This window comes from Carassius gibelio, chromosome B18, assembly GCF_023724105.1.
Source record: "Carassius gibelio isolate Cgi1373 ecotype wild population from Czech Republic chromosome B18, carGib1.2-hapl.c, whole genome shotgun sequence".
In the NCBI taxonomy this organism is placed as follows: Eukaryota; Metazoa; Chordata; class Actinopteri; order Cypriniformes; family Cyprinidae; genus Carassius; species Carassius gibelio.
In genome coordinates, this window is record NC_068413.1 from 20017571 (window position 1) to 20032135 (window position 14565).

Below are 14565 nucleotides of genomic sequence, written 5' to 3' on the forward strand. Positions count from 1 at the left end.
ATAGAAAGATATGTTCTGAATTGTGTCGAATAGCTGTCAGCTGTTAAATTTGAGTACGGTACACAATTAGATCATACCGATTACCAAGCAATGCTTCATTTTGTTCATTTTGTGATGTAAAAAGGTTGCATTAGCAATTAAAGAAAAAAAACATTTAAGAAAACATGATCAGGTCAAAGTGTCTGAAGAATTTTTGGTCACAAATTTGTATCAGTTTTACTGGTAGTGCGCTGTATGAAGAATTTTTTGGGTATATGTCACCGTTTATTTTATTTTGCTATCCTCAATCGTTTTGTATTCTTTATGAACAGATCCAACTTGGATCCTTTTAGCCTGTATTCAGAGGAGCAAATCTGGGATGCCCTGCACAGGACACATATGAAAGAATGTGTAAGCTACAGAAAACCCTTCACAAGTGACACACATCGTGTATAACATTTACAGGTTGCCCACTTTCACATAGCAGCTTCTCAGTTTGTCACGTATGAAATCTCACTCTCCCATGACTTCTTGTTGCTCTTCTCTTCATCTTAGTGTTTCTTTCAGTTTTCCCACGGCTTTGAATCTTTGTGATTGATGTCTTGCATCTCCTCTCTGTTGTTCAGGTGTCTCAGCTGCCTTTAAAGCTGGAGTCCGAGGTGGTGGAAAACGGGGAGAACTTCTCCGTGGGTGAGCGGCAGCTGCTGTGTGTGGCCCGAGTTCTTCTGAGACAGTGCAAGGTGAGTTAACATTGACTGGAATCAGCTGATCATGCAGAACAGACTGTTCTCATTTAACCGGCTCGTCCGATTTGTTTGCCTCCTGATTTTTAGATCTTGATTCTGGATGAGGCCACAGCGGCGATGGACACAGAGACTGACAATCTGATTCAGGAGACGATTCGTAATGCGTTCCAGGACTGCACCACGCTGACCATTGCACACAGATTGCACACGGTGCTCAACTGTGACCGTATAATGGTGCTCAATCAGGGCCAGGTATGGTGTAGCGGTCTAATGACTGGTTTGGATAAAAAACCTTTTCATTAAGGGGCAATATTTGCCCCTGGTATTTATTTTTATGGGTATTGTTTTTTTTTTTTTTTTTTTATCATTGTAGGGACAGTGTCTATATTTACTTGTATTAAATGTCAAATACTTACTTTACATCCAATTAGGGCTGTGCAATTAATCGCTTTCGATTGTCATGCACATTTTTACTGACGAGATGCGCATGACAGTCGCATGCGATTAATTGCACAGCCCTACATCAAATACTTACATACGATATAGACCAATCAAGTTTTATCAGCATCACCAAAAGCCGTCTTTACTTCAAAGCAGTGTTAATTTCGTTAACAAAATAAATTTTTTTCTGTGACTAGGATGAGACGTTGACGAGCTACAAAAATATATCTGATGACGAAATTATGACAAAATTTATGCCGCGTCTTCGTTAACTAGACAAGACTGGACTATAATGTTATCTGAGGACTACCAGACATTCAAAATACATCCTGAAGGCTATTGTCCTTCAAAATGTGCGTCCCTGTAATTGAATTGCAATCGGATAAGGGCCGTTAGATAATACCTATCTGTCATTAATGTTACCCAACAAAAGATGTTAAATAAATGTATACATGTTAAGTAAAACCTACAGTATCTGAAAAATGAGTTTAATTTGTATCTATTGTATTTATATTATTGTGCTTCTTTAAAAAAAAAAAAAATGTATATAAATGTATAATATTTTTGTAAGTTGCTCCTTTTTCTCTACTGTTAAAGGGATAGTTCTCCCAAAAATTAAAATTATCATAATTTATTTAAGATTTTCCAAATTCAGTCCTTGATTCATATTTGTCATAAGCTTAATTGATTTGGTCTAAAGAGAGAAGAATTCATGATTATTTTAATTTGAAAACTACATATAAAATAGCTACCAAAATAAATTTTGGTTACTACAGTTTGGCTAAAACCATTGACTAAAAGTAATAACTAAAAAACAAAAATTGACAAAAATGCAAATGACTTTGTCGACTAAAACTATGAAAGACTCTAATGACTAAAATGTGACCAAGACCGTTAAGCATTCAAAAGTAAATCAAAAATGCCTGCCAAAATTAACACTGCTGCAAAGGTGGAACAGAAGAACGGTTTATGAATTTGTCTGTTGCTTTTTAAGCATTAGAAGTAAAAGTGTTCAAATGGTTATGCAGTGAACAAAACATGCATTATTAGCGGAATAACTCTGATTGGCCATTGGGTTGATAAGCTCATTAGAAATGCGTGTGATTGGTTATAATGCTTAATGCTGCAAAAACTGAACAGAAGATATGATGCAATGTGAGAAGGCATAACAGATGTAGTTTACTTGTGCAGGGGCAATTTTCTCCTACTTGTCTTGAGTTTGGATGTCATTTTTGTTCACTTTGGTGGCATTTTTGCCCCAAGACCCTGGTGGGACGTAATCCAATGCTCCACGGTTCCTTCAAACGTATTTGATGAAAGAAGCCCTTTTTTTCTTGTTCTTCTATTTACCGACTCACAGCCTTTTTCTTTTCTCTCCTTTTCTTTTTTTTTGGACCCAGTTGGTGGAATTTGACGAGCCGTCCAAGCTCTTGGCGAATGAAAACTCACGCTTCTGTGCGATGCTGGCAGCGGTGGAGAACAAAATCTCTGTAAGAGGCTAAAGGGTGTCCGAGCCAAGGTTTCACTCCCGAGGACCGGAGGGAACATTCTCCATTAATATTCCAGACATTGCTGCTTCAATGTTGCTCCCTCCTGCAAACCTATAGGGAACTGGGGAGGGAGAGTATTGTATTTCCATGAAACTCATGGGCTGTCATTAGGGGCATGCCTGTTAAGATGTACTACTTGTGAGCTTAAATGCTTAGGTCAGGAAACACTGATATTAACATAACGAAGTGAGGAAATCAGTTTCAATTCATGCAAACTGGTATGCTTTACAGAGAACATATCTCTGTTTATATGTATTTACAAGGTGGTTGCAGAGTGCTTTTGTATTGATTCTGCTGGTCTGTGTACAGTATGTAATATGTACATATATTCAGATGTATCATCTTTCATTACAGTTTAATATTTTTGACAACTTGACGGTCATCAGTACATGTGTTAATGTTGTCTTGTGACTTGAACCCTAAACTTTGGCACAGGTGACGTTGTCCACAGGATGTTGAAGCACTGAGTAAGCGGGACTCTTTAAGAGAAACAGTGCTGCTTATTTACTGTCTCCTTGTTCAGCACACCAAGGATTCAGTCTTAGCTAAGATGCCTTTGTATATTTATAGCCTATTTCCACTGTTAACATTTTTGCCTGTTCCTTTTATTTTTTTTCTCTTATGTGGTATATTTTTGTTGCTCTTTTACGTATGAAAGCATTTTTCATTTGGGCTTGTTTTTGCACTTTGTATTCACCTCTGTAGGAGGTCACAGACGTTGTTTTGACTCTGTCCCAAAAAATCTTAGCTGGCCAAATTTGCTAGAATGGGGCCTTTTTGTTTTTTTATTTGTTTTTGTGTGTGTGTGTGTGTGTGTGTTAGGTTGTCTATCACAGCACTGGCACAAAGATATCGCTCTGAATGGACTCTCTGAATCAGGTTGTGATGGTCGTTTGTGGTCTGCAGGAAAGGGAATCTGATTTCCAAGACCCCTCATCAGACCCTGCAAAAATGTCACGTCATTTCCATTTTTTCCATAGCTTTAGCATGATTTTTTTTTATTGCCTTGTGAAAAGGGTGGAAGGAGAGTAGGAGAGCGTACAGTCTCTCCACTGTCTCAATAAATTTATTTTAGGTTTACCCTTTCTGTGTCTATGTTTCTGGATTACTCAGTTAGGATTTACAGTAATAAAAATGTGATACCAGAGTGAAATGCTTATAGAAGAAGACGAGACGTTCATTTTAGTCATGATACACTATAATTCATGTGGCTTTTTCACAGATTCAATTCTGTTATGCATCCTGTTATTCTGCCATTTCCTCATAATAATACCTCCCATTTATTTAGACTTCTGTTCACCTTAGATGGCGCATGCATTTATGGCAATGCTAAGAAAAGAACATTACAATTTCTGAGGGAGACATAGCCCCAAAGAAAAGTGATATACTTGAGAATATAATAGATCATCCATTCGTTCTTTCTGCTGATGAGAAATATAATTACTTTGGGAGAAAGTACATAAACTATGAACCACGTCCAGTCCACAAACACATCTGGCCAATGAAAGAAAGCAGGACGGTGTCCAGGATGACGAGGGAAACAAGCACAAACTGACCTGAGCAGCCAATACATTATCATATGCTTATTTAGGATGGCTCTTTTCAGAATTATATCAAGGTTCCTGACTTCATTTTTAGTTTTTGAAGTCAAGCACTCACCTTTGATGTTCCATCTTTATTGCCAAATATATTTACCACTCCTTTGTCTTAAGTAAATTCAACCTGGAATAGACTGCTGTAAATGTTATTATGCCTTGGCACAGGTAGACTACATTTCTTGGAAATAGATCAAGGTAGATCTGGCAGTCCTTTGCAGCTGTGATAAGCAATGTTCTCAATTATATGGCCTATGGGAGCGTATGCAAATGTAATAGTTCAGGCTCAAGGATTGAAACTTAAGGAACTCTGTGTATCCTGGCAGCCCAGTTTTGTAAATGTTCAAACATTTTGTCCCTGAACCAGTATTTAAAGGGACAGTTCAGCCAAAAATGTTAATTCTGTCATCTTTTACTCCTTCTTAAGTTGTTCCATACATGTATGAGTTTATTTCTTCTTTTAAACACGGATGTTCTTCAGAATATCTTCTAAGCAGTTACTGGGGTCCTTTCCACACTATAGAAGTCAATGAGTAAATGTTCATTTCTGGGTGAGCTATCTCTTTAAGTGAATATCTTATTCAGTGCTGCCTATGTGTCATTTAGAAACATTGCATCAGCACCATTTTAGATGATATTACAGATTTTTTTTGTCATTTATAGTAGGTTGATGATTTTGGAGATTTAATTGTGCATGCTTGTTTGTCCAATTTTACATTTACAATACATTTGCCTCATCTGATGCTCCCTTAAATTTAATCATGACAAACATAACTATTTTAATAACAGTAGCGTATGTTCATTTTAATACTTTAATGACGTAGCATCCTAAATGGCTGAATTTAGTATTTTATCATTAACTTATTTGCAGAAATTTTACTGGTTTTTGGCCATAACGTGAAATAAGTGTTTTGTTATAAGATACGGATGCATTACTAGTCCAGTCCTTTTAATCCCAGTCAGACAACACCATCTGATGTGACATTAACTGGTCTATTACCAATACTAACTGGGGCACTTTATATAAACTACATTGTAATCTATGACAAATATAACCCTGTCCAGTTGTTCCCAGGTTAAATAAAGTACACTTCCTGATAATGTACTACTTCAAGAGCTTTATTTCCGCGCACTATTTATTTTGTATTTAGAATACTAAAAACTATTCTTTAGTACTTTTAAAATCCTCTTTAACATAGTAGCATCTCTGTTTAAAAAGGTATACCACTTGAACCCTTCTTTTATAGTAGCCTACACTCAAGTGCACTACAAGTGGTGACTTATTTTTTTTTTAATTAAGAGATAGTATGTTTAAAGCACATTTTAGTTAACATGTCCTAAAATAGCACATTAACTTAGCTCATCTTAAGAAGTATCAAATCTTTTTTAGTATATGAAGCATAAAAATAGAGCGCTTTAAGTAGGCTACATTATGGAAGTGTACTTAGTTTTTTTAACCTGTGTTTTGAAGACGCTTGTCCGCTGCTGGACCGTGTTTTTGCGGTTGATCGCGAGCTCCGCAGCGCCCCCCTGCAGCTCGAAAACTTTCCCGTCTCGAAGTGATTTCCTCCCCTGTTTTTACTTCCTGTTTTCTAAGGGAGTCACTTAACTCATATCTTTTCTGTTCATCGGGGTTTCGCTATGCGTCTCTTCTTCTGCCGGTAGTTTTTTACCGATCTTTCCGTAGGGATCTCATGACGGACTGGGACATCCGCATCTATATTCTGCTTTAGATGGAGGTCGGAGGACTGAAGTCAGTCGTTTCTGCGGCTCTAATGGATTTTACGTAGACTTGTGTTTTGTTTTAATGCCTTTTACTGCCTTCCTGCTCATTTTATTGCCATTACTTTAACTCGGTTTCCTCCTCCACGGAGTGTCCAGCCCCTTTAACTCCAGCAACAATGTATTAACTCGATCTGTCGCTCATCTCTCTTCCGCCGAGCTCCACTCCGAGGACCGCAGCTCGCGACCGCCGCTTTTAAACTTAGACGCTGTTATCGTGTGTTTAATCGCCGAACTTCGCGATGGCCGAGCTGCAGCGGCCGACGCTGTGCTGCTGTCGGAAAGTGCTGTCCGTGGCCGGTAATAAGTCCTGCGAGGGCGGCCGGAGTCTGGCGCACTGTCGCCTGGTGGACGTCGCGTCGGCGTCCAACTTCCACAGCTTTAAACTCCGACATTTCCACCTGGACCTCCACCTGAACTTCGCCATCAAGAGGATGACGGGATGGCAGGTTCTGGAGCTCACGCCCGTCCAGCCCGGCGTCCAGTCGCTCATTCTGGACACGCACCCTTCATTATTAATTCATTCCGTGGACTGCAAGGTGCCCGGCGCGTCCGGTGCTCCCGACGTGTTTTTGTCGCTCACCTACCGAATAGAACCATTCACCGATTACGGCTCGTCTCTGAACATCAGCCTCCCGGCCGCGGTGATCCGGCCGCACCGGGCTTTCCGTGTCACCATCCGCTACACTTCCACAGACGGCCCTGCGGTAAGGTCAACGCGGTGACAGCTGGCGAGCCGCCTCTCATACACGCTAATAATAACTTTGTTGCACAGGAGTATTGTACACAGAGTCAACATCCACTCAAAATATCCCAGCAGCCGAGCCTTAATGTTGATAACCAGTTCTGCCACGTTAGCTTTTACGCGAGATTAAAGGGGTCCTGTGGCGCGCGTCACGCGGGACTGTAAACATTGGGTGTGGAATCACCCGTTTATTTATTAGACACAGGCCAGGATAAAAACAGTGAGTGTACTGGAGCGTCTGAGCTATACTGATAAGAATGACCTCAGTGTAGTGACATGTCCCTGTAAGTAGATAACTAGAGTTATCCAGGTCATGATTATGAGTGCACGAGCTCATTACTGGGAGGTGGGCTTTCAATTACAGATGGCTGGAAAAAATAAGTCGATTACGAAAAACTTTTTAGTGTTATTTGCACTGTAACCTGTCTTGCATAAAGGGGATGCACTTAATCGTACCTTATATACTCCATTGACTGCTATTTTTTAAAGTAGTTTTTTAGTAGCATTATGTGTTAGAAATTAAAATTTTAATTAGTTTTCTTCATTACAAAAAGAATAATAATTTGCTGTATTAGCCAGAAACTATGCAGCTACATCAACATTGACAACAGTTTCTTGGAAGTATTTTTCAACCCAAAACATCATTCTCACTGATGCTTCCAAAACCTCATCTTTAATCGCCAGCTAGATAATAACATTACCTTGACAAGCACTTGACATTGGCAGAATTCATAACAAATTAAACAACAAACCTCACAGAGAGCCAAGTATACGAGTTTGCAATGCATAAAAACATTACGACAGCTCTTTGCAAGCTGGTCCAAAACTGGGTCCAGGCTAGAAGGTCATTGTTACCGCTGAGTCCTGCTTACACTGTGCTATTTTAGGGGCGTAATATACACACAAAACAAGCAGTTAGCTGCTCACCTATATAGGGGTAGTTGTCTATTGTTTCTGCAACTTCATCAAGAACTTAATTTGACGTTTGGATTCACAACTTCTTCACCTGCATGAAATAAATGAAATTACAATGCTATTAACCATGCAACCTAAACCTGGTTACGTAAATCTGTAGTGAATCATTTGCATGCTCAGAGCTATTCTCTAGAATGGTTATTTGCCAAAGGTACTCCCTTACTTCATTCTTCCCTGGTTCCTTCATCAGATTTGGTGGCTCGATGCCGAGCTGACATGCGGACAAACGCGTCCGTTGGTCTTCACTCAGGGTCACTCAGTCTGCAACCGCTCATTTTTTCCCTGTTTTGACACCCCAGCCGTCAAAAGCACCTACTCTGCCACTGTTAGGGTGAGTCTAAGCTGGTCAGATCCACCCAAACATCTCTGTGGGAATTCAGTGTTGTTGTCTGGTTTTAGATCATGTGTGCTGCGTTACAGGTACCAGAGGGTGTCACAGTGTTGATGAGTGCCTCAAGAAGTGCGTACTCTAAACAGGACAGGGTTTTCCAGTTCTCCATGGAGTACCCTGTCCCAGCCTACTTGGTTGCTCTGGTGGCAGGAGACCTACAGCATGCAGACATTGGGCCCAGGTAAAGAGGGATTGAGTAATGCTAGTGTGCTGGTTTTTCTCAGATAGGCTGCTTAACCACAGTTGTCAGGACCACATCAGTTGCCATCTTTATCAGAATTAATGTGCTACTTTGGTCAACAAGGTTGCCAGAAAACCATGCTGGTTGACCAGCTAAGTTTTGCTTCCGCACAGCATGGCTATGCTGGTTCATTAGCATATCAAAACCAAACCAGTACTATCTAGCATACCTAGCCTGGACATACTGGCTTTTTAAGCTGGCTTATGATATATGCATCGTCTTAATTAGTGTTTAGTGCTTTACCTCAGCCACAATCTGCTTTCAGGAGTCGTGTGTGGGCAGAGCCCTGCATCCTGACGTGTGCGGTCAGTAAACTGGGTGGCAGTGTGGAACGCTGGCTTAATGTGGCAGAGGGCCTTTTTGGGCCTTATGTATGGGGAAGGTCAGTTCTTTACTTTCCAGTCACATCAATCTTGTTCACATCAAGGCTCATTATCAGGCATTATCCCGTCTCTCCCTTTACAGGTACGACATAGTGTTCCTCCCTCCTTCATTCCCCATCGTTGCCATGGAGAATCCCTGTCTTACTTTCATCATTTCCTCTATACTGGAGAGTCAAGAGTTTCTTCTGATCGACGTCATCCATGAGATCGCTCACGGCTGGTTTGGCAATGCGGTCACCAATGCTACCTGGGAAGAGATGTGGCTCAGTGAGGGTCTGGCCACTTATGCTCAGAGGCGCATTACCACAGAGGCCTATGGTATACACGTCCTCACACGTATCCAAACATAGAAACATCACCACTCTTGCAAATGTTGATGCATACATTTCACAAAGATTCATGCTTGTGTAGAACGATGCCAGTGACATGGGAGTGTTTGCATTTGTCCCAGCAGAGTGCAGAGGCCTGTTGATCTCCCACAATGCTCTCCTTACATTTATCTTTTCATTTTTCTAATTCAGGAGAAGCCTTCACTTGTCTTGAGACTGTGTTCCGTCTAGATGCTCTTCACAGACAGATGCGTCTTCTTGGAGACAACAATCCTGTCAGTAAGCTGCAGGCCAAATTTGAGCCAGGTACAACCTTTCTAACAATAGCAACCAGCCTTTGTATGAGTCTGAAAGAGACCTTGGGTTTGGCTCTTAGTGATTTTTCCGTACACCTGAAATAGCTGTGTGGTAAATGCATCTAAAATTCCTTGTTACTCAGATTTCAGAAAGACAGAAGCTAGGAAAATCTTCCTTTGCAAAGTTCAGCTTGCCTGGAAAATGTGTTTAAATATTTATAACGTACTTGTGAAGTGTCAGACCCGTGATTTGTGGGTCAATGTGACATGTTATCCTTCTCTTTCTCCAAAGGTATAAACCCCAGCAGTCTAATGAATCTGTTCACCTATGAGAAAGGCTTCTGCTTTGTATCTTACCTCTCACAGCTGTGCGGTGACATCAAGAGATTTGATAGCTTCCTTAAGGTGAGAAACATGACATTTACCACATACATGCATTTTCTATGCTCCACTGTACATATATGGCATGGTCCACACATGAAATTTCTGAATTGTTCCACCGTGCACTGTGTAGGCCTACATTGAGAAGTTCAGATTCAGCAGCGTGGTCGCTCAGGATCTGTTGGACTTTTTCCTTGGCTTCTTCCCTGAGCTGAAGGAGAGCTGTGTTGCTCAACGAGAGGGTGAGTTTCAACAGCTGTCCGAGACGATGATTAACACACAGAGACACTTCTAGTTACACATCTCACTGCGCTCCGTTTGTCCTCAGTTAGGAATTTCCCTGTTGAGCCAGTCATAACACCCAGTGAGGGGTCAGAGTAACATCAGCAGTGCAAGAGATGGAGGCTAAATAAACAGAAATGTGACACTTCTTCCCCTCCTTCTTCCTTCCCCTCTTGCTCAGGTCTGGAATTTGAGCGATGGCTAAATGGCTGTGGTCCTCCGTTATGTGAACCGGATCTGTCGGCGGGTAGAGCTCTCACAGGCCCTGTTCAGCACCTGTGTGATCTTTGGGGAGTGGATGCACCTGACCCACAAGTGATCTCTACATTTGACCTCTCCTCCTGGAGCACCTTTCAGACCGTCCTCTTCCTGGACCGACTTCTAGACCGCTCACCTCTGCCTCAAGGTATTAAAGGGATAGTTCACGCAAAAATGAAAATTTGACTATTACTTACTCACCCTAAAGCTATCCTAGGCGTACATAACTTCCTTCTTTCAGGTGAATCCAGTCGGAGTTATATAAAAAAAAATTACTTTGATCTTCCAAGCTGTTTTAATGGCAGTCAGCGGGTCCAAAAGAAGTGAAATAAAGCGCATCCATCCATAATAAATAGTGTCTCACATGGCTCCTGGGGGTGAACGAAGGCCTCCTGTAGCAAATCAATGCATTTTTGTAAGAAAATATCAATATTCAAAATGTAATAATCACTTCAACCAACTTGCACCTACAGTTGTACATGGAAGCAGCTCTCGAGGATGACGTAAGATGTTAGATTTGCGCATGCAGTTTCGGAGCAAATAAGCAAAGATTCCTTCCTTTAGCAAAGGAAAACCAGTCTTTTCTTGGCTTATATCGAAATCCTCCGACATTCTTCTTTACAAATTCTCGTTTTGTACTTCTAATGCCCGTATTTTTGTTTTGATCTCTCTGCTGTGTTTCCACGTGCATCACTTCTGAGCGGTGCGTATGCAAAGCCGACAGTGAACACAAGCTAGATTAAATTGATTATTACGTTTTAAATATGGTTATTTTTTTCTTACAAAAAAGCATACAGGAGGCCTTTGTTCACCCCCCGGAGCCATGTGAGGCACTTTTTATTACGTATGGATGCACTTTATTTCACTTCTTTGGGACTGATGAACTGCAACACCCGCTGACTGTCATTAAACCGCTTGGAAGTTCAAAGACAATCTTTAAATTAACTCCGACTGGATTAGTCTGAAAGAAGAAAGTCATATACACCTAGGATGCCTTGAGGTTGAGTAATTCATGGGCCAATTTTCATTTTTGGGTGAACTAGCCCTTTAAGAATCCATTCAGCAGTTTGTCCACATTAGTTTTCCCATTGCTTTGATGTTTGACATCTCTTGGCATTTCAGAGGTGATGAGTTTTTTGTCAAGCTGCTACTCTGCGTTGTTGGACGGCATGAACGCTGAAGTCCAGATTCGATGGCTGCAGATTGTAGTGCGGAACAGCTTTTATCCTGATCTGCCCCGAGTTCGCAGCTTCTTGAATAAACATGTGAGTTTTGTGAATGAAGTGTCTTTTGGGCTGTAACTGATAATACATTAATGTAGCATCTCCATATTGATTTTTAAGAGCTTTTGTGTGTTCTGAAGATGAGTTCAAGCAAATCAGTATCTTATTTCGCCTGTGTTTAGAGGACACAAACACTATTAAGCTAGGGACATTCTGGTTTATAAAAGTGTGTAATTCAGTGAGTCTGTGCCTGGTGCTCTCTATTTCTCCCTCTACCCTCCACTTAGTATAAACTGAGTTTTCCTTAAAGGGCATCCACATTCCAGTGTTTCTAATAAACACTCTCGGCTACTCTTTGACTATTGACTGTTTATGACGTCATGTCTCTTTTCAGGGCAGTAAAGAGATGTGCTCAATCACAACCAGTTTGGCTGGTTTCTTTTGCTTTCTTCGAAAGCATGCTGTATTGATTACCATATTCTATTCTAGTGTATTGTCAAACATGGTTACATTTCATCCTAAGAGACTGTAATAAGTTTATGAATTCTTCATTGTGAATTCTGATGATACCATAACCTGTCATATATGGCAGATAATAAAAAATATGTATAAAATAAAACTCCAAAGTGGATATATAAAACATACAGTTCTAACTAACTAGTTTTTATTCTAACTTGTGATTAGATGAGATGTGTTTAATGCCAGAAAAATTTGTTAAATTGCCAGTTATGGTGTATTTTTATTATTACAGGTATTAATAATGTAACTTTTTTTTAATGAACATATTGGAAACCTATGTGTAAAAAAGAAAAAAAAAACAGTTACAGTGCTTTAGGCATTGCTCTTTGCATGACATTTCAAACACTCTTTATCTGGTCGTCACATGCTTGTCAGATTTATGTTAAAGTGCGAGTTGTGCACGCAGTTAGACTTTTGTCTCTTATTTCACTGTAGCATGTTGACTTGACCTTACTGAGATCTGTTTTAGATTAAGAATGGGGCATTTTATGTAGGCCTATAGAAAATAAATGTTTCATCTGGTCTGTTTCAGCAGTAGGTTGTCTATTAACTTTTCTCTCCCTCTTTCCTTTCTAGACCTCACGGATGTACACCGTGCCCCTTTACGAGGATCTGTGCGGAGGGGTGATGAAGTGTTTTGCTGTGGAGGTATTTTATCAAACTCAGGCCCGTTTGCACCCAAATCTACGCAGGACACTTCAGCAGATACTGTTCCAGAGCAGCGCCCTCAACACCAGCACAGCTCCTTCTCTATTCACTTCCCCCCCCTCTGCCCCTTCGTCGCCCACAGACCCCCCTGCCAACGGGACCATCGCCCTGCGAGACGTCAATGTGTCCGCTTGAGTTCAAAACTTCTGTGGAGAAGCAGAAGGTTTGATGTGAAAAGTCAGATGGGCAGGAACAGGGCAGGAATTGAACTCCTTGGCTCAGACTGGACCATAGCAATGCATTATGGGAGGCCAGCGCTGATGAGTGTACACTCTCACCGACACTGGGATGTCTGTTTATAAAGGCAGACACTGATTTTCATAAGCTAAACATATAAAGCTGCTCAGGGCTGTGGAACAAAGTGGAGGACAAATTTGCGATGGTTATTATGCCATCACCTGTGTGTGTGTGTGTGTGTGTGTGTGTGTGTGCGCGTGCACATATGGATAGGGGTATGTCAGTATCAAGGATACTGGTTGCCATCTGTTAGCCATTGCCTTTTTGAGTGTGTGGATGTGTCTTATTTTTGTGGGTGTTTTGCATATGTTCCTCCTGCCTATGCACATCATCTCATGTTGTGTGTGTGCTCTCATCTGTTCTCTGAGAAATCAGTGGGGGGCCTTAACAAGATGTCAGAGACTTTCCTTTTGCTAGCCACGCAGAGGTGTTCTGAGGAGGACCAATCCCTGACTAATCGCCTTCCGGGACAGCGTTTGAAAACTGACGTGAATGCACACAGTCTGTACTCATTGTGCAAATCTGATCATGGCCTAATGAAGATCCTGCAGAACCAACACACTCTCAGCTTTTCTGTGATGAATAGATTGCTTCCTATTCGTTTGAACTGGGTTCTGTCTTTCTCAAGCTTCTCTTTCCTGGTGCTAACCACTCAACATTAAGTCTCAGGAATATCAAGACAGAAATATCAAGACAGAAGAAGTGGAGCTATGTTAGTGCCTTTCAAACCTTTCAACACTGGGTGTTTTCAACACTTCTGTTCAAATGAACAGCCTGAATTTGTTATTTCAGCCATACTGGGGGACACTGGTTAAATTTTGTCAAACATTGTGTGAAAGGTTGTTTTCAGGAATTGAGATGCTGTGAATTTTTTTTTTTTTTTTTTTTGGAAAACAATGCCTTTTTCACTCCATTTTTTATTTTATAATAGGCAAATGTCCCTTAAATTATCATATATTGAAGAAAATGGAGTAAATTATGATTTGTGAGAATGCAGTGAGCGTTGGGTGTTCAGGGTGGGGTTATATTGGTGGATGGGTCCAAGCTGATCATCAGTGGCCTTGACTTCAAGCACAGTGGAAGACCAGTTCAGTTTTACAGGTAATAAAGACAACAGAGAGCACTTAATGTGTTGTGTCTGAGGATCCAACCCTGGATTTTACTTTCTTGCATATGTGGCAGACACTCATCAGCAAGTTTCTCTAACTTGTAGAATCATAGTTTTGTTGATTGTAGGCTTTAACACTGCACAGCCAACAATAAAAGGGGTTGTTTTCCACCCTCATCTAATGTGGTCTACCTTAATGAGTAAATGTGTTACTGATCCTGTCTGTGTGTGCTTTGATATGCGGTTTCAGCCATGTGACCCCTTCAGCCCATTGTTAGAAATATATCATGGTTTTTCTACAGGTACAACTTAGCAACTATGGAATTGAGAGAGAATTATTGTAGATGCTAAATCTATTGGGGATAGAACAATTACGGCATTTCTAGTTACAATTAC

The 14565-nt window shown here is 40.8% G+C and overlaps 2 protein-coding genes across 3 annotated transcripts in view; both read left to right on the top strand.

The window, feature by feature from the left end:
• abcc5 (ATP-binding cassette, sub-family C (CFTR/MRP), member 5) overlaps positions 1–3796 on the top strand; it is a 40299-nt gene extending 36503 nt beyond the window's left edge. For both annotated transcript variants that reach the window (XM_052582766.1, XM_052582767.1), the window contains 4 exons: positions 312–390; positions 606–719; positions 813–977; positions 2567–3796. In XM_052582766.1, coding sequence (XP_052438726.1) covers positions 312–390; positions 606–719; positions 813–977; positions 2567–2668 — 460 coding nt within the window. In that variant the 3' untranslated portion in view covers positions 2669–3796. The remainder of the gene's footprint in view (positions 1–311; positions 391–605; positions 720–812; positions 978–2566) is intronic.
• Positions 3797–5881: 2085 nt separating this feature from the next.
• Positions 5882–14346, top strand: rnpepl1 (arginyl aminopeptidase like 1). Its single transcript, XM_052582768.1, has 11 exons — positions 5882–6800; positions 8004–8144; positions 8234–8385; positions 8711–8827; positions 8911–9146; positions 9350–9463; positions 9746–9858; positions 9968–10076; positions 10298–10522; positions 11497–11639; positions 12693–14346. The coding sequence occupies exons 1-11, from the start codon at positions 6336–6338 to the stop codon at positions 12957–12959; spliced, it is 2082 nt and encodes a 693-aa protein (XP_052438728.1). The 5' UTR covers positions 5882–6335; the 3' UTR covers positions 12960–14346.
• The last annotated feature ends 219 nt before the right edge of the window (positions 14347–14565 follow it).